This window comes from Cyanistes caeruleus, chromosome 10, assembly GCF_971803275.1.
Source record: "Cyanistes caeruleus chromosome 10, bCyaCae1.hap1.1, whole genome shotgun sequence".
Taxonomy (NCBI): Eukaryota; Metazoa; Chordata; class Aves; order Passeriformes; family Paridae; genus Cyanistes; species Cyanistes caeruleus.
The window spans coordinates 13,661,712-13,680,271 of NC_141710.1; the positions used below are offsets into that span (position 1 = coordinate 13,661,712).

Genomic DNA, 18,560 nt, shown 5'->3' on the forward strand with positions numbered 1-18,560 from the left:
CCGGGGCGGCCGGGGGCGAGCGGAGCGATGTCCCCGACCCGCCCGGCGTGGGAGTTGCGCTCCGGGGCTGTGCGGGGCAGCTGCGGGACCGGCGGCGCTCCCGCAGCAGCGGGGCCGTGCGGCGCAAGGCTGCGGGGTCCCGAACCCGGCTCGGGGGGCTCCGTCGGGCGCCGTCCGTGCCCGCGGCGAGCCCCGGGGCGCTGCCGCCGTCCGTGCCCGCGGTCCGTGCGCGGCGCTCGCTGCGCGGATCCCGCAGCCGGGCCCGGCGCTGCCGCGGTGCGGGGGCGGGGCGCGGGCGGGGCGCGCATGCGGGCGGTGCCGGAGCGCGGGGCCGCGGAGCCACTCGCCCCCGCAGCACCGCTCGGCCAGGGACAGCTCCCGCCGGCGCCAGGTAACGCGCTCCCCCCGCCCCGCTCCGCGCCCCGCGCCGCGGGGGCTGCGGGGGGCCCGGCCGCTCACGCCGTCCCCCCCCGCCGCTTGCTTGCTTGCAGCTCCGGGGCTGTGACAGCGCCGTCCCCACCGCGGAGCGAGGCAGCGGCGGCCGGCTCTGCCCGCCGGGCTCTCGGCTGAGGAGGGTGCGCGTCTTCCCGCAACTTGCCGGCGCTCGCAAGGCTCCGCGATGGAAGGGAAAGGTGGGTCGGGCGCGGGGGGGCGGCGGCGAAAGGACCGCAGTGGCCGGGCTGGTGCGGGGCCGGGCGGCCGAGGCTGCCGCTGTGCTGGGGACATTGCAGCACCGGCGGGGAGCGGGCGGGAGGCGCGTCCCTGCCGATCCCGCGGGGTGCTCGGCCCGCTGCGCAGGGAGCCAGGGAGCCAGGGGAAGGGTGGCTGGCTTTTTTTAATTTATTTTCCTTTAGGGCGAGACAGATGTTAGTTGGTGATTTGTTTTCTTAATGCTAAGGATTTGCATAATAAATACGAGGTCTGTCCCGTGTTTTTTTTTTTTTTTTTTTAGCCGGTCAGCAATGGGGAGTTTTTTAACAGATGAAAAGCATTTTATTATTAGAATGGGTTTTAAAAAAAATAAATCTAATTTTTCTTTTTTTCTGAAACGAGATCAGGGCTATAGAGCTCTGCCCTCGTTACATCGCATATTTAATACATCAGAACATCCCGATAAATTGGAAGAAATGCAATGAGTATTGTGCTATTGAACTGTCCACCCTAGAAAGAGGAGATAATTAAATCTTGCCTGGATAGCTTGTGTGTTTGCATACAGACGTATCTCATCCACGTATATCCCTTCAGGTTAAGCGTATGCATTTTGTTTCCATACATAGCTGTGTGATCCTGCACGCTTATTTACCTATCCACCTCTACAATTGCATTGGAAATCACACATTCAACTGGTACGTGAACTCAAAACCCGTACGCGTTAATTGCCAGTGAAATACTGATGGTGGGTCCATGCAGAGGGAAGGCGAGTTGCCATTCCCACCCAACGTAGCTGCCAGCTCTCCTGTACAGCACAAATCTGCGAGCAGTTTAATTGATAGCGACCAAGGCAGTGGGGCAATATGGACTGTATTAATTCAAGGAAAATTATGGTAGACTTGTATAACACAATACTACATACCTTCCAGGGAGACGAGCAAGCTATATTTAAACCCCAGGTTTATTTTTGTAACTATCTTGTCAATCAGGGCTATAGTTCTCCTGTGTGGGAATACCTGATTATATGCTGATTAAGGAAGGAAGCTATTTCAATCATAAGGAGGCAGTATGCCCTATAAAGTGCAGTTTCTTGTGGGCAGTGATCAATAGATATACCAGGGCTTGGGGACAGGTAAGTACCTCTCAGGAAAGCGTATCTGCGAAGACTTGATTTAAATTAAAAAGCTCACAGCAGTCATGTTAGCCTTAAAGATAATTTTTTACTATCCATGCTGTTTTCACAGTTAAGCTGAGATGGGCCACCTTTGCCTTTTGAATGTCCTGCTGGTACTTGTCTTGATGCACAACAAATGGACTGTGACTTTAGTATAACACACTGCGTGCCTTGCTGTGCACTACGGGCAGGCAAAAGGTCTCTCCATGGAACTTCAGATGGAGCTCGTGTAGCTGGAGGAGTTTTGCAGGGAGCAGGAAGGGAACATCTGCAATAAAACAAGGGTCCAGGTAGCTGGTGCTAAAAGCACCTCCAGAAGGTGGGTTTCCCAGCTCATATCCTTTGCAAACAGTGACTGTTAAGCTGTAGTTGCTGCCTGAATTGGCAGTGAGTGTCTGATGAGGCAGATTTTGGGGCTGCCGGTACTTGTGTTTATTAGTTGCGAGATGGGCTCCACAGCAGTCCGTGTTGCCAGGTGCTTGACTTTGGTGGAAGGGATGGTAGGAATGAGGTAAACCCAAGAGTTGCTGCTTGTTTTTATGCAAGAAAATTCTGAGCAGTTTGCTGTTACTAGAGATTTTTCTTCATGGGGTAGAGGAAGGGGACAAATACTCTCTGCATTTCCTCTATCTATGTAAAAAAACCAGCTGTGGAGAGCAAACCCAGCAAAAATCAAGGTACCAAAATGGGACAGGTCCAAAGCAGGGATGACCTTAAAGGAAATACGCAAGGAACTTTGGCATCTCAATGAAGAAATGAGAAGGCAAAGGAAGTCTTCTCACAGCAGAGATCCAGTTGTGTCGGCACTGAAGTAATTTTTGTAACTTGGATCATGTTGGAGTGGCGTGAGAAGGCCTGTGGTGCACGGGTCTCACGGAGCAGTTTCGTGTAGGTGTACGGTGAGGCACAATGCAGGACATCTCCCCAGAGGAAAGGTGCGAGCCAGACTAAACTCTTCACATCTCCAGCTTCTGAGACTAATCCTGGATGGATTTGCAACTGCATTTCCTGACTAGGCACTGGTTTATATTTTGTTTTCATTACTAACCAGGCCTCTGCTTTGGGAGTCCTATCTTAGGAGATTGTTGCTTGCAGATGATGTTTCTCCAAAGTCATCTCTTGCTTTTTAAATGCTTCCTCCTGCAGCCTTTCTCCCACCCTTTAGTCTTCCTCAGTGCAAATCTCAGAACATCTCCAGCTCAGTGTTGTGCAGATACTGGGGAAGAGTGTGTGCTATATTAAGCAACATGAAGTCTGTTTAAGAAAACCTGCCGTCTGGTCCCTGAATTCAGCTATCCCTGATGAATGCTGTGGACATTTCTGCATAAGATTTGCCATCAGTAGAACTTGGTTGTCTGAATATGGCTGGAGCTGGTGCTTTGCAAAGCCTGCAGTCTGCTGTAAAAAATGAGCTGAAGAACCATCTCTGGCACTGCTCAGAGCAGCCATAAGTGATTTCACTGGTTGGACTTATTCATGAGAATGAGGGGAGAAAGATATATCCTAGTTTTTGTGCAGTGGGATGTGGGACTAAGGACTTTAGTGTTAGGGCTGTAGCTGTAGCCAAGATGGTTCTGTTGAGGGTTGAGGAGGTGGTGCAGCCTGTGCCATCTTCCAGCAGACAAAGCTGGCTCGAGCCAAACATCTCTATCTCCTCAGCATGCCTAGAAGATAAATAACACACTGTGGAGCTGCAATGTTACCAACCCATCTTGGTGATCTAAAAGTAGCATTTGGCCTCATCTAACTTACAGCTTCTCTGACTTAACTCTGTTCTGCACATTCACTGTCTCCAAACCTTTTGCAGAAGTAAGGAGCTTAAAAGTTGTAGTTGTTCCCAAAGCTCATTAGGTAGTGAGGGGATAGAAGGCACTGTGGGTGAGAGCTCTGTTTTGCATCTGCTACCTGATCCCTGTTCTCTCAATCTCGCCACTACAGCAGTTCCTGTAGGCTGCAGCAGTAAGCGATACCACACCAGGCATCCCGGGAGCTGGGCTTTGCCAAAGCTAACAATAGTTAATGTGGAGGTTAAAGAATACTTGGTCATTTGCCAGATTCTTCAGTCACAGTTAGAAAGATGCTTAGCAGAGGAAGGAACGTCATGCAGTGATGTTCAGACTCAGAGGCTGGAAAAGAAATCAAGTGAACAAGAGTTAAGCTGCACAGTGTGGAATGGATCCCTGGGCTTCTGGATGGAGTAGAGAGGGACTGCAGGCTAGCCTTGCTGCAGGGAGAGCTCCCTTCCTCTGAAGGTGTGATATCCTTTTCTGTACTCCTGAAAACCACAGAAATCACTTTCTCCCTCACAGCTAGAAAAGACAGATTACTACTTTTATCTTGCCAGAGGTGGGGATTGGGGTCTTGGTGTGTCAATGTTGTATGGGGACAGGCTGCCTGACTGAACCTTCCTCAGGGCCCAGCCAGTTTTTGGTGCTCTCTGCTATCCCTGCAGGTCAGTGCTGGGTGCTGGTGGCTGGTGGTGCTGGGGTTGTGTCACTGCCTGGGTGTAGGACAGGCTGCTTTCAGCAGAGGATGTGTGCTGTTAGCTGGGAAATACAGCAAGACTTTTCTTATCAGCTGGTGTGTGGGGATGGCAAAGCTAAGGCATGGTAGCTGAGATATGGAGATGCTCTTGGCAGTCCCCTGAGCCATGGTCTGTCCTGTTGGAGAGACAGTTTCCATGCAGTAGGTGTCTTCCTACGGGATCCTAATCCTCATGCTCAGAAGGCTATGTAGGATAAACCAGGGAACCTGGCCTTACAGCTCTCTTCTGCTCAGGGTCCCAAAGCAGCAGGGCTCTGAGGAGGTGTCTGCAGAGGACATCTCTGCAGTGTGACTGTCCTAGGCAGATGCTGCCACAGTAGTGCTACCTGAGTCATATTCTCTTCCCAGTCACAAAGCTGGGAGCAGGATTTTTATTTTGTAGAAAAGCCACAATGCTGCTGTTCATAGACACGGGATGTTCAGGCCCTTAAGTGGAAAGCCTTAATCAGTAAGATCCCGTTTACTCAGGGCATGGAGTTCCACTTCCTGGGACTGGCAAACAGGAATGGGCAGAGTGTCTTGTCCCACCAGAGGCGCTCCGAAGCCTCCTTGGCCAGCCCCAGCATTGTGGACCTGCTTCCTTTGTGCAGCTGCCTGCATCCTATGCCTGTAAAGGACAGAATCTTCACCTTGAAGAACTTGTGATCATAACCCAACAAGAGCCAGTGAATGTTAGGATTGAAGACAGACTTTGTGGACAAGGTGAGAGAGGGTGGCGAGTGAGAACATGCAGTTCTCGAGGTTACTGTGCGCTGTTCCCACCTCTGTGGCTTCTTCAACAATCAAAGGAAAGATCTTAAAGATCCAAGAAATAGTTCATGTCCTGAAGCTGTCTGAGATGCTCACTGTACACCATAATACACCTTCCTGACACGTCCTGTGTTTGTTAGAGTGAGTTTGCAGCACGTACTGTCACACGTGTGTTGGAGTAGTGCAGATTGCTTTGGGAAAGTCTGGGACACACAAGCCATCTTAGGTGCTTGCTTGTACTGAAAACAAAATAGTGGCATGGTTACTTTTGTTCCAAAATGGTTTTCTTCATCGGGGAATACTCAAAGGCTTCTTTGAGCAGTGCATTTCCACAGAGGAGGCAGCTCCATGTTCTCAGCCTTTCACAGAGATGTGCTGTGTGAGATTCAAGGCATGTTACTGTGGCCAGCAGTTCTCAAACTGGCTACTTGAAGTTTGCAGGGGAGAAGCATGTTTGGGGAGGTAAATAAATAGTCTGATGTGTATTTTAGTTGTGTTTTTTTTTTTCTATCTTTCCCATGCAGTTGTGCATTTCAATGTAGTTACCAGCTTTCTGTATAGCAGGGGAACACTTTGATTGCCTGACCTTAGCACCTTTTCTCTGAGGCTGGAGTGGGGTGCTGTGAAAGATTACTTTGCTGCTGTGCTTCAGACTGTCTCCACTAAAAGAGGAGGGGAATGTCAGGCACTGAGTTAGCTCTGCAGTCTTGCTTTTCTTTAATGCATTTCAGAAAGGGAGAGAAATGTCTGTTCCTGTTGCTTTAGAAATCACATTAAACTCAATGCAAATATGACTGTCCTGGGAGGGCTCAAAGGTAAGAGCTTGGGTTGCTGTGTGGTTCTTGCCAAATGAGCCAACCTTGGCTATTTGCTGCCACCTAGAAGAGATGGTAGCAGACCAGTACCTTTATTAACCATCATTTGGTAGCTGCTGAAATACTGTGGGTGGGCATCTGCAATTTCTGGATGAGAAGGGTGACCCAAGCCTATCTGATGCTGAGGGAAGTAGATATGGTCCCCCAGAAAGTATCTGTGCTCTAATAGGCTTCTAACGTGCTCAAGTCAGTAATTAAGGGGGAAAAGTAAGTGGCTGTGCTCACTGTCCTCCATACCAACAAACCAACTGTGTTACTAAACAAAGGTGGGAAGAGGACCCTAATAATGGTCTTAAATCTTATAAAAATTGATGCAGGACTTGGTCATCAGGCTCTTATGAAAATGCCCAAATCCTTTGATCCATTTCCAAAAGTTACACGGGAGCCATGGATGTTGCATTTAGACTGAATGAATTGTGAGAGTAATTGAAAGTGTTTTTTTTTTAATGCATTCAGTTGTTCTGATGTACCACTTATACACAGAGTGGCTGGAGGCATAATCTGTGGATACTTTGAGTAATCACCTGCATACAGCTGTTTCATCCCTAGGTCACACACGGTCCAGAAATTTTTAAAAGTGATTTTTTGGTAAGCTTTTATTTTCTTTTTTTTTTTTTTAAGGCTCAGCTTTACCACAAGATTTTTCTTATTTGCTCTTATCTTTCCCTCTCTATCTACTCAGCTATTCAAATCTTGTCTGAATTGCACTAATTTCTAATGTGCCATAAAACTTGATATGCAAGAGCTAGTTATTTAGGGAGAATTGCAGAAACTATTTTAGTCTCTGTGTTTTGACCTATAAATGAGGTAACATTATTAATTTTTACATGCAAATCATGGTGTTTATTAGCATGGTAAAAGGCAATTTGACAATGAAAAATATTCCTGATGGGTATAGTAATTAATGCTTTCACTCAAAGTATAAAGACTTTAGTAATGCTGTTATGCTTAAAATGATTGAAGAAAAAGTTGACTGTTTTCCTGTCAGTGATACAAGGATGTTTCATTTTAATATAACTCCTATATCCCTGCTCTTTTAAAGTGTTCTTTATAGTCAATAAGACTACATCTTATCAGGCTAATTCATTGAGTTTCTTCTCCCAGGTCTCGGGTTTGGATGAACCTTATGATTTGATACTTATGTGGGGATGCACATTGAAAGCTACGGCTTTTTTCTTGAGATTGAATTAAACCATTTATGGTTTCGTCATGTTTCAGTAGAGATCTTGTGGCTGGAGATGATGGCTGCTCCGTGGAGCAGTCCTGCGGCGTGCCGCGTGGCCGAGGGAGGCTGTGTGTGCATCAGGATGTGCACTTGGAGAAGTAAGGCGTTTCTGCTTGCTATTTTTAATAGCATGTGCAAAGCAAGAAATCAGGGAAGCATGGAACAGCATTTCTAATTTGGAAAACTGTCTTTTTTTTTTTTCCCTTGAGCTGTGCTTCTTCCTTCTGTGTTTCATCCCCCCCCACTGGAGGCTGGCTTAAGGCTGGCTTTATCTGCCATCAGCCTTCAGTAGGTAAGGTTAATTTGCTGAATTGAGCTACTTGGATTTTCTTCATAAATCCTCCAGAAGTGCTGAATGTCTTATTGGTATAATGAGGGAAAGTTTCCTTCCTCCTCAGTCACTGAGCATGTGTCATTAATGCAAAAAGACTTTCCTAGCATTTAATGCTATTTCCAAAAGAGGCCAACAAGCAAGAAGGCTTCTTCAGGAAGACTGAGGCCCATCTGGTCACTGAGAGTTGTATGCAGTGCTTACTCCAATACAAAGTGCTATCATATCATTTATTTTTCTCTCCAAGTCCAGGCAAACAAGTTTATTGGTAGGATGGGTGTGCTTAAGTGTTGTGACAGTCACTGCGCAAGCAAATGTGGAACTGCAGACCATGAGGGATCCAGTTGATGTTGGTCTCTGACATGAGCCTGCTGAGGAGCTTGAACTCTCTGGTTCCAGACTCTGGACCTTGCCTCTTCCTCCTCTCATTGGCACACAGGTCTCTACTTCCTTCTCATTTCTAACAGTTTATCATTACTTGGGGCATTGGAGAGCAGGATCCAGAGATGGTCGTGGTGGTTTGGCTGTGATTTGTTTGGGGTGGAGTGGAATTACAGGTGTCTGTGCAGTTTGAAAGATCAAACCTGTATGAAATTGAGCAGGATGGAATAAAGCTCTTTTCTGAAGGACAGTCCTCAGAGCTTCATCCTTTATTGATGTATAGCCCTGAATATATATTCTGGGGGACACTTCAGTGAGTATGAAAATTTTAAGAATATTTTGCAGCAGTGGCTTTATTTAGATAAGAAACAAACACCAAAATATTCCATGCATCCAGAATTATTGTTCCACCATAGATACTGAGATTCAGTTTAGTTTTCTGAATTTTTTCAAGGAGAAGACATACAGTTTGAATTCATTCTCTGCTTGAGAATCTTTGCACACACTATGCTTGCTGTGATGCAGAAATGTCCATTTCACTGCCCCTTTAGAATAGCCCTCGATTCAGTCTTACACATGCTAGTGGCTCTACCATACTGTAAGTGACAGGGGAGCAGCAGTAATGCCAACAAAATGAGGAAAAATGTAGAATCCAGCACCTTCTAGTAAATGGAGGGGAAAAAAAGTTAATTATACATGAAGGGAGACTTGGATTTCCTAATTTGATACTAACAAGCCATTGCAGCATAACTGGGTTGACAGTAGAATAAGCTTCTTCAGCAAGACCTGCTTTTTATAATATTTCCAGTTTATTTGATCTCTTTGAAGGCTGAATCTGAGCTTTTGAGATATTTTCTGGCCTTGAATTCATATTCCCTTTTAGTATTGACCAGTGCTCCTGGTATTCTGAGACTGCCCTTTAACCGGTGCCATAATTATCAAATAATTGCATTGACAAAGTCATCTGTTAATTTTTAAACTTTTTATTCCTATCAGTGTGCCCCAGTGGAGAAATATCATACTGCAAATTATAACCATTTTGTTGCAATATGAGAAGTGCTGGGGGAATCGGCAGAGAAGTTTAAAAATTACTGTCTTGAGTCTCCTCTTCCAGTCAGGATTTTAAATGAAGTACGTGGAGCTGTTCTTGATTTGCACTGCTGTAGGTAAATGCCTCATTTGGTCAGTAGGCAAAGGCCAGGTCTTGAATGCCTTACTGAACTGAAAACAAAGGAAATAATACTGATTATATGGTGTAAGACCTATTTAACTGCCTTTAGACCTTGAATATTAACTATTGAAGAAGCAGTAAAGGTTTAAAGAAGTAATTTGGTATTGGTTCAAGGGGATGCTAAAATAACAAACATTTATGGCTTATTTACCTTTTGCTTTCTTCCTGCCACTTAGAAGGCAATTTACTTTATTGGTACAAATTACGTAGCCTTGAGGCACTTGTGTTAGTAGCTGCTATTAAAATTGCTATATTGTATCTTCAAAAGTCAGATTATCCACCCCATCTCAAAAGTGACTGTGAGTTATACTTAAAACAAGTGGCTCTGTGCTGAGACATGTCTCTTCCATTGCTACTAAACATAGTGCCAGATATCTAGATTTACCTGTCAGTTTTATTTGTGTGATTCATCTCTCACTAACATGCTTTCCAGGCTCTCAGACCTAAATGGTGCTTTTAGTGCATTCCCCTCTCAAAAAATATCAACATCCAGGAACAGCAAGACTTCGTGGGGTTTTTTGTTTCTTTAAAAAAGGGAAAATAAAGGCACTTGGGATGAATTTCCCACCTCCTTTGATTAGAAGGTTCCCAGAAATAGTGAGGACAAGCCTGACATACTAAAGCATACAGCCGTGGGCAGTATACAGAGACAAAGAACAGAGTGTGTTTAAAATCTTAATTATTTATAGTAAGAAAATACTGTTTTTTGTTAAATTGTCCCTTCTGTGGCACCACCCTAAGGTTGATGACAGCAGATTTGAGTGCAGAATTTAGCCTCATGCTCTGCTGTCTGTGAAATTGAGACCAGGGCATTGAGGCTGATGCTGAGCTTTGCATGCAAGGGGATCTTCTAGCGCAAGCAGTGCTCTGTGCGAGTCAGCCAAAGAGTGGGAATTTTTGGATGGATGGCCTGTTACAGACATACTGCTGTATATATGAAAACACAGGCAGGTTCTTTTTTATTTAAAGGTTTTCAGGAGCAGTGAATCCAGAAGAGCCTCACTGAATCTCAGCACTGTTAAAGCTGGCATCACCACCACTGAAATGCATTTATGCTCATGTCAAGCATGAATGTATGCTCAGTAATCTCAAAGGTAGGGCTGGTGTGCAGCTGCCTTGCTGCTCTTGTATTCCTGAAGTCAGCTTTATTACCCAGAAGCTGCATGGTGATTTGGTAATCCAGACCAAACAGAGCATGTCCTGGCTGCGGCTCCAGCTGATCTCGGAAGCAGCTGTGGTGGGGAATTGGCTTAGAGAGAATTAGGACCATGTATGTGGGTATCTCCCACTTCAGTCCCTCCCTGGTACCTTCACATCAGTTCTGTAAGTTGGGCTTTGGCTTGGAGCCTGCCCATGGCACCCAGCAGATGTGCTTGCTCTTTGGGTCTCCATCCTGTCTCCTCACATGTGTGAGGACTTTATCTTCTGAGACTTCCCTGCCTATGGACAGCCCCTCTCCTTGGTGTCTGGGGAGTCAGTGTTCTAGCAAAGCTTAAGGCAGGACACTCTGGGCTGCTGTCTGTCAGCCAGGAGCGTTGAAGGCGAGCATCCACCTCTTCTCCCTTCTGTTTGCAATGGAGATGCCTAAAAATCAGATCTATTTTGCAGAAAATCCAATTTTCTGAAATTGCTGTGCTGAACTGTATTGGATCAAATATTTCCCTTACCATCCAGGCCAATCAAGGGCTTCCTGGACTCTGCACTTCCTGATGGATCTTGCCTTAGAGTCAGAAGAGTTTGTCAATACCTGTGGCAGAATAAACAGCAGAACTGACAGTAAATTCATGTTTGTAAGCTAAACAATTTTATGTGCTGTTTTTGGACGGAGGTATCACAACAGCCAACTCTTACAGATTTCTGAAGGATTAGGGATTTTATGGGATGCTTTTAAGGCCTTTTCAGGTGGAGGTACATATGGACCATAAAGCTTTATCACTGTTTTTAGTTTTTGTACTATTTCCCTAATCAGCTTTACACATCTTCTATCTGTTGAAGTATGGAGCTTAAGTTGTTGGGAAAAATGGTTGCTTCCAGGTTTCCATTTCAACTTCCTTTGTAAAAGAGACACAGAAAGGAGAGCCACATCATCAGAAAAACCTGTCTATTCTCTTCAAAAATACTGAATTTCAGTTCTAAATAACATCTTGGTTTGAAGTTGTTTTGAAATTATTTCCTTTGGGAGAAAATATTAATTAATGTTATGTTAATGTTATTAATACTGTTAACAAACAGTAATGAATTATTGAAAGCTTTAAAACTTTTTCCCTAGGATTTCCCAGGACAATTCAAAAGAACTGATCACTAAATTGGAAGTGTTAAAATTGACTAATCACATATTTCTGTGCAGAAGATAGCAGCTGCAGTTGTTCTGCCCATTCTTTGCTATTGCTTATTGGCTCAAATGTCATGCAAGGCCATGTGAAACTGTTTAGTTCCATGAAGATGTGACCTCAGCTGGATATATTATCTTGCAACTTTACCAAAAAAGCACCATTGAAACCACATTGTGCTCTCTTGGTTTATGAACTACGTGGCTTTCACCCCATGTCCTGGAATAGCCCCAGTGGCACTTTTGGCTATGAACTCCATATATTTATAATGATGCTGCTCAGTCCCAGAAATAGTGACCAAGGTGGCTATCAGCCAGTGGCTGCTGAATGCCCTGAGTATAATGAATTGAAAAGCTCATGTACCTCATTGAGGTGAAAATACAATCAGCTTGTCTCTAATTATGACCCCAGAGCAATCCAGAAATATCACAGCATGGACAGTGAACTTCCTTGATATAAGACAAACCTGGATGGGTCTGATATTGGATCCTTCTTTTTTGCTGAAAGACATATTGGGCTGTCAGTTCTGTTCCTGGAGGGGCTAATTACAGCTACATGAGGCAATAAATCAGCTCCAGCTCCTCTGGAAGAGAGGAGCCCTTGGCTCTCAGCTCAACCCATGCTGGCAAAAAAGTGTGGGGATGGAGAGCCAGAGTTTTACATGGCTGTGCCAAGTTCAAGACACCAGTTTCTTAATCACCTGGGTTTAGCCCCTTATGCCTGTACTCCATAAAGAAAGAATGGCTACAGAATTCTCAGGTTAATGGAATTACTGTGCATGGGGACTTTGGCTCTGGACTTCAGTGTGAGGCTGTCTGGACAGAACATGTTGATGTGTGCTCTGGGGCTGAAGTCTTCATTACCTTAGGTAGGAGTAGTGTTAGGAACACAGTGTGGCTTTAGTGTCAGATCAGTGCTCATCTGAGACCTTGCCTGGGTAGAATTTTCAGTTTGGAAGTGGTTGGATCCAGCTCTTGATGTTATGTTGTTGGCCAGAGAGCTCAGGGAGCTTTGGCAGAATCACCTTGGTGATAAGGAAGAGGACGGTACAGAGCAGCAGGAGTCCTGGGTTAAATCCTACCTCTGAATTTCAAGTGTTGAAATTGCTTTTACATCTTCTGTGCTGCTCAGTGGAACAAAGCCCTGTAGGTAATGAAGCCCTGAAACCAGGACACTGATGTTTTGTTTTCTCCTGTTAATCCAAAAGGTGTTGAGCCCTTACACTACCAAAGTACATGTTTACCCCCAGCCTAGTGGGGTGATGTTAGCTTCCCTCTGTAACTTTTTCTGAAGTTCATAGCTCACAACTGTCCTCTGAACATCTAAACTCATCTCAGATGAGTTTTAACTGGAGAGATCCATCCCATGCCATCTGCCACCATGACTAGCAAAGTTGAAGTTTACTAGCTATTTTTTGGATGAATCCCAATAGATTTTCACCACTTCAGCAACAAATAGAGCAGCTGTGTCTAGTAACAGTGGGTAAGATCATAGTGCTGGGCCTGGAGGCACTGCCTTAGTGCTGCAGTCACCTAAATCATGGTTGAAGATTGTGGAAGGATCAGAGTGCATCTGATGTGTTTGGCAGGATAGACAAGGACACAAGGAAACCTCTGTTCTGTTTTTTTCCCTTCCAGGTGATTACTGTTGTGACACCTTGAATTCTGTGGGGTTTTATTCTTAGTTGTCAGGCCTGTATGTTTAGGCACTTGTCTGATGTGGGTCTCATAAGGGTGGTAATGTCCCTGCTGTGCCTCTTGTCCCTAGCAATGATGCAGAGGCACTAGGTAAATATGGGGTTAAGAAGTGTTCCTGTAAGTTTGCTGTGTTCTCTAGGATGATCTGGGCTCTCACAGAAGGACACCCTTACAGAAACCCAGATGGAGGGACAGAAGTAGCAGTCTACATGGTTGTCCCATTTCTGTTACAATTGCTAATCACCTGGCATTTCATAACATCTTTTTCTCCTCCTGTGCTGTCGGCTCCAATACCTCCTGTACACTCTTGCAATCATTGTGATGGCAGAAGATTGCAATCCCATAATTGCTTTATGGCTGGTTTGCTGCGAGCCCGGCGGACGACAGTTCCCTGGAATGGTAAATGAAGTTATGAGTGCATGTGACCAAACGCCTGTGTGCGTCACTGCCCTCTCCACGTTTTGTCCTGCACGTGTAATGATTCCATTAAGCAGGACTGAAGGACTTGTGCATTTGTTTGCACCCCTTTGCAGGCTACACTAGACCTCTGTGTAAAATATATTGCTAATATTTTTCTTACTAAAGAGCCGATTGATAGACGCTTCCTGGTGGGACTGAAATCCTTCAGTCAGGATAAGAGAGTTTTCTCACATAAAACATTTAATACTTTTAAATATCAGAGAGTTTTTATAGAGCTATGAAAATGTTATGGATGTGTATATAATCACTCTTAATTTTAAAGTCTACACATGTTTTATGAAGTTGTTATAGTGACCATATTTTAAGTTTAAAATGGTGTAGTCTGTTTGGCTTAATAATCTGTAAAGGTTCCATGCACAGTAAATCTAATTTTTCATGCGGAAAAAGATCTTCAAAGACAAATATTTGCAGTAATAGAAGAGGTAACATAGAAAAATGATCTGGAAGAACATTATTATTTGAGTAATTGTTTCCTTTTTCTTATGGCTCTTTGCTGGAGGTAAATACTTGGGGCTCTGTGTGGATGGGTGTGCTTCTAGCAGATGGCTATTTTTAATCACTTTCCTATGAAAGAAAGGGAAGGAGAGTTGTGCTGCTTTACTTTTGAAGTGTCTTGGGTACTAGCTGGCTGTTTCTGTGGGTGGTGGGTGTATTTGGAACTGCTCAGAGAGGTCAGTGAGTCCCTCTCACCAAACCCTGACAGGGGCACGCCACTAATAGTTGCACAGGAGTGTACATTTGCCATTGAGAGGCCGAAATCAATAAACACCTGTATCAGTGGGTGCTTTTCCTGTATTTGTCTTGTCATGTTCCCTTTGACTTTTGCAGTCACACCTGTCCTGGCCCTCCTGCCTGTGCCAGCAATAGAGCTGGCATATCACAAATCAACATCTCAGGCTCTTATGCATCTTATGCTGCTGGTGCTTAATCAAAGGTACTGTAATGCTCCCTACCTGATACTGTCTTACTGTCTGTTTGAATAATGTTACTATTCCACCAGTACAGGGTAGAACCCAAAGAACCCAAAACATCTTTCTGAAAATGGTCCATTTTGTTGCAAAGCTGGGTTGGGAAGAAGCAATGACAGCTCCTCATGATGGTAGTGCAGCTCCCCTTGTATACCTACCAACTGTCCTGGGAGTTAAGTAGAAATATTGGCAAAGGCAAAGCCTTTCAGCTGTGGTATAGATTTGATTAACTTTTGAAATACCTATTTCCTAAAAAGTTAAAATGTTAAAATGCACCTGGAGTTCAGACTAAGAAGAGATGGAATGGGGAATTTGTGGGACTTGAAGTAATTTCATCAGTATTGAATTGCTTTGTTTTGATTCTTGTATTTAAACCTAGATCAGCATCTCAAGGATGTTCAGGTGACATGTGTTCATGTGATGTTTCATATTTTATCAAATGAGCCCAAAAGCTTCATTCTCATCAGTTTCAATATTTTTCCTAATGCCACATGGCTTCTGGAGCTGAGTCTGGCAGCTGGACTCAATTCTTTCCTCCCCTCAAATCAGTCTACTTGGTGAAATGCCAGCCTTTGTGACATACAACACTAAATTGTTGCATAGCTCTTTGCATTTGTATTAGTGCTACAAGAAGGAAGCCAAGAGCTTTATCAGTGTTGCAAAGGAAAATGAGGCACAGAGTAGAGCCACTTACTCAAGGTCACCCTTGAAAGTGCTAGGAAAACTCTCATTCTAGCAGAGTTAGGAGTAAAACACCTTTTCCATGATACTCTGAGCCAGAGCATCAGAAAATTCCTATCTCTAATGAACGACAGGGAGGCTTCTTATTGCAGTGTGAAAGATGTAGTTCTCCAGGGACTTTCCCTTAATAAGAGAATGGGGATGTGAACCAAAGTTTGAAGCAGTGTGTTAGTAGGGAAAGGCAGCTGAACTTATTAAAAATATTCTTCAACTATTTTTGGGTTAGTTGAACATTTTTATTTGGCCCTATGTGATGCTTCACTGCAGTCACCCTGATGAGAATGTCTCATTGTTGGAAAATGCAGAGTTGCATAACTGAAGGGGTGAGGTGGGAGTAGAAATCCAAAAGGAAACTCTCAATGGTGGTAATAAAGAAAGTTAGGGGGGCTTGTTGAGGAAGCATCTGTGGCCCTGGTTGATATGCAGATGACCTGTCTGAGTGAGGAGGATATTATTGTCTTCCTTTGGCATAAAGAAATGGAGCAGCAGTAAGTCAGCACAGTAACTGCGCTTGCTTTTAGCACGTGTGATTCCCGGGTTTAGGGATTCTAAGGAAATGTGATGTTTTCTGATATTGACCCATATGTAAATATCTCAGTGCATATATATAGAGATTAAAGGATGAAGTTTTTAGTCTTAAAAGAAGGTATTTGTGGAGTTCAGAGAAAGCTCGATCTCTAAGGTGTTCACTTTCTTCCTCCACCTGCCAGCATCCTGAGCATTCCCACAGGAGTACTGTGGTCCTTATAAACTGGAGTTCAGGACCTGCAAAGGTCTGACTGCCTCCAAGCATCAGGCTCCCTGAAGGAGTGACAGCAACCCAGAAGAGGGCTGCTGTGAGAACAGAGCAATGCCTTTGCTCGGGGTGGCAAGCAGGGAGGTTGTGCTTTTGAAGGCATAGTCCATCCTTCAGATACCCTTTGAATAACAACTTCAAAAACAAGTTACCTGCTGGAAAATCAGGGAGTACAGGGAAATGGTTACATAATGCAGATTTAAAGATGTGTTTTTACCAGAGATGGGTGTGAACAGAGATTGAGAAGTGAATACATATTCATCAAGATGTGCCTTCAGTAAGTAGGACCTTGGATCCTAAGAAATTAGTAGAAATTGATGTATGCAGAAGTATCTGTGTAGGTGATACTCCTGCCTGTTATGGAAGAGGAGATATCAAATCATAGTATTTATTTCTGTAGCCTACACATAAGGATACTTTGTGAAAAGATAATACAGCTTTGCTGGTCCCCCAGCTTTTATGAAGTGTAATTTATTAGAAAGCCTACACTTAATTTAGAAAATAACAGATACATCTGGGCAGATTTAGATTTTGCTTTTACTCTAAATTGAAACTGTTCACTCTCAGTGGTTCTCATGGTTGATTGCTCTGTATGGAAGATGGATTTCTCAAAGATCTATGCACAGTGTTCACAACATCAGCTGCTGTCTAATCTCTGCTCAGATAGTATTGAAAAGCAGCAAACAAATACCAAGACACTTCTGAAAACTTGAAAAGGCTCAAGATAAGAACTGTTTTATAGTATGTGCTTTCTTCAAAAAGCAATGCATGCCTTAAGAAATGATTTCTTAGATTTGTGTAGATCTGTGCTGCTGGCTAGTTATCTTCAGGGGTTTTACCTGGGCTACAGGTTGCTTCTTGTATAAGCCGAAAAAACCCTGGTTTTGTTAAATTCCGCCTAGAAACCAATCAGAAGCTCAGGGTAGACATGAGAATGTTATTGTAGTACATTCCTGCATGGACTGTATGAGGTGGCCAGAACCATGGAGTATTAGTTCAAACTCTAGGAGTTTTCTTCATGATAGTGCCTTAAAGGCAAAGGGTTGTGCTCCGGTCTGAGGGTGGGTAGTGGTCCTTGCTCTGTGGGGACAGCTGAAAGGCAAGTTTATTCTGGGCCACAAACAGAACTACCTGAGCTCCTGGCAACTCCTGCTGCTGCAAAACCAAACTGTATGCTGGTGCAATCTCACTTTTTTTCTGGGCCTTTCCTAGCCTCATGGAGCAGTGGTGTGTACTGAGCTGCCCCGGAGGTGTATTGCTCTGTGGCAGCTCCCATTGCTTGGGGGAGTACCTGGTTGGGAGCCCCTGCAGTAAAGATTGGTGTGCAGCTGGGGATGGGATGCTGGCCTGGTTCTGGAGGTGTTTGTCTCCTCCCAGATCTGCAGTCCTGGTGGGACAAACCCTGTCTGCTGCACGGAGCTGTGAGAGAAAAGCTGTCAGAAGTGTCAGCTCTGTGATGTGTACAGTGGGACAGCAGAGTCCTGCTTCCACTGCTGCCTTGCCCCATGCCAGCACTACTTCTGGAAAGCTGTTTAACCATGTAGACACTGACTTAATATCTGGCCCTGTGTGAATGACAGAAAAGTGTGCCAGCACTCCAAGTCACTGGGCACCAGCTTTGCAGATTAGTTTGCCTTTGTACTTTGTTTTTATTTCTGGATAGGAAACACCATGTGTAGCTACTTATAGATTTGCCAAGCCTTTTCTGAAACTCAACCAAAAGGCCATTAATGAATGTTTTTGTCATAAAGAAATTCCTTTCTCTGTCAGTTACCTAGGTTTGATTTATTTTGAGTGATACTAGCATATTACACAGAAGGATTATATTGAAAAGTATCTGATAGATCTAGAGTTTCTTTCCTTTCAGTCTCTGCATACTTATTTGAGAGAAAAGGTGTGACATCCCAAACCTTCACTCATTTGTAGGCCACCCTGCTTGCCAGACAGTAACAGGGATGCCTACTGGGATGTGGACACAGACATTTGGTATCCTTATCTGTCCAGTGCAGGACATTTTCTTCCCAGTTCTATCTTTATCAATGTATGGGGACAGCCAGAGCCTTTGGGATGGATGTTTGACTTTGCAAGTCACAGACCAAAGGCAAGCTGAGTTGAAGGCTGTAAGGAGTAGGAGAAGGCACATTTCCTTTTGCTGAGACTCTGCAGCAGTCTCAGAGCAGCAGTGCTTTTGTGTATGGCTTTTCCTATGTCTGCCTAAGAGAGGGGAAGGAACCACAGCAGATGCACCCAAGTGTCCCAAGGCATTCTCAGAGAGCTGCTGTTAAAATGCACTTGGTTTGAATGCAGAGAAGAGGGGTCAAGTATGTTTGCAAGGTACACAAATTACTGCAATTTTATTGCAGGGATTTAGGGTGAGAAGGTCAAG

At 44.5% G+C, this 18,560-nt stretch overlaps 1 protein-coding gene across 1 annotated transcript in view; it reads left to right on the forward strand.

Annotated features, from left to right (window-relative positions):
• The first annotated feature begins 315 nt into the window (after nucleotides 1-315).
• FGF12 (fibroblast growth factor 12) overlaps nucleotides 316-18,560 on the forward strand; it is a 218,162-nt gene continuing 199,917 nt past the window's right edge. Inside the window, exons 1-2 of the mRNA XM_086843649.1 lie at nucleotides 316-391; nucleotides 492-632. Of these exons, the coding sequence (XP_086699775.1) occupies nucleotides 620-632 (13 nt within the window). The 5' untranslated portion in view covers nucleotides 316-391; nucleotides 492-619. The remainder of the gene's footprint in view (nucleotides 392-491; nucleotides 633-18,560) is intronic.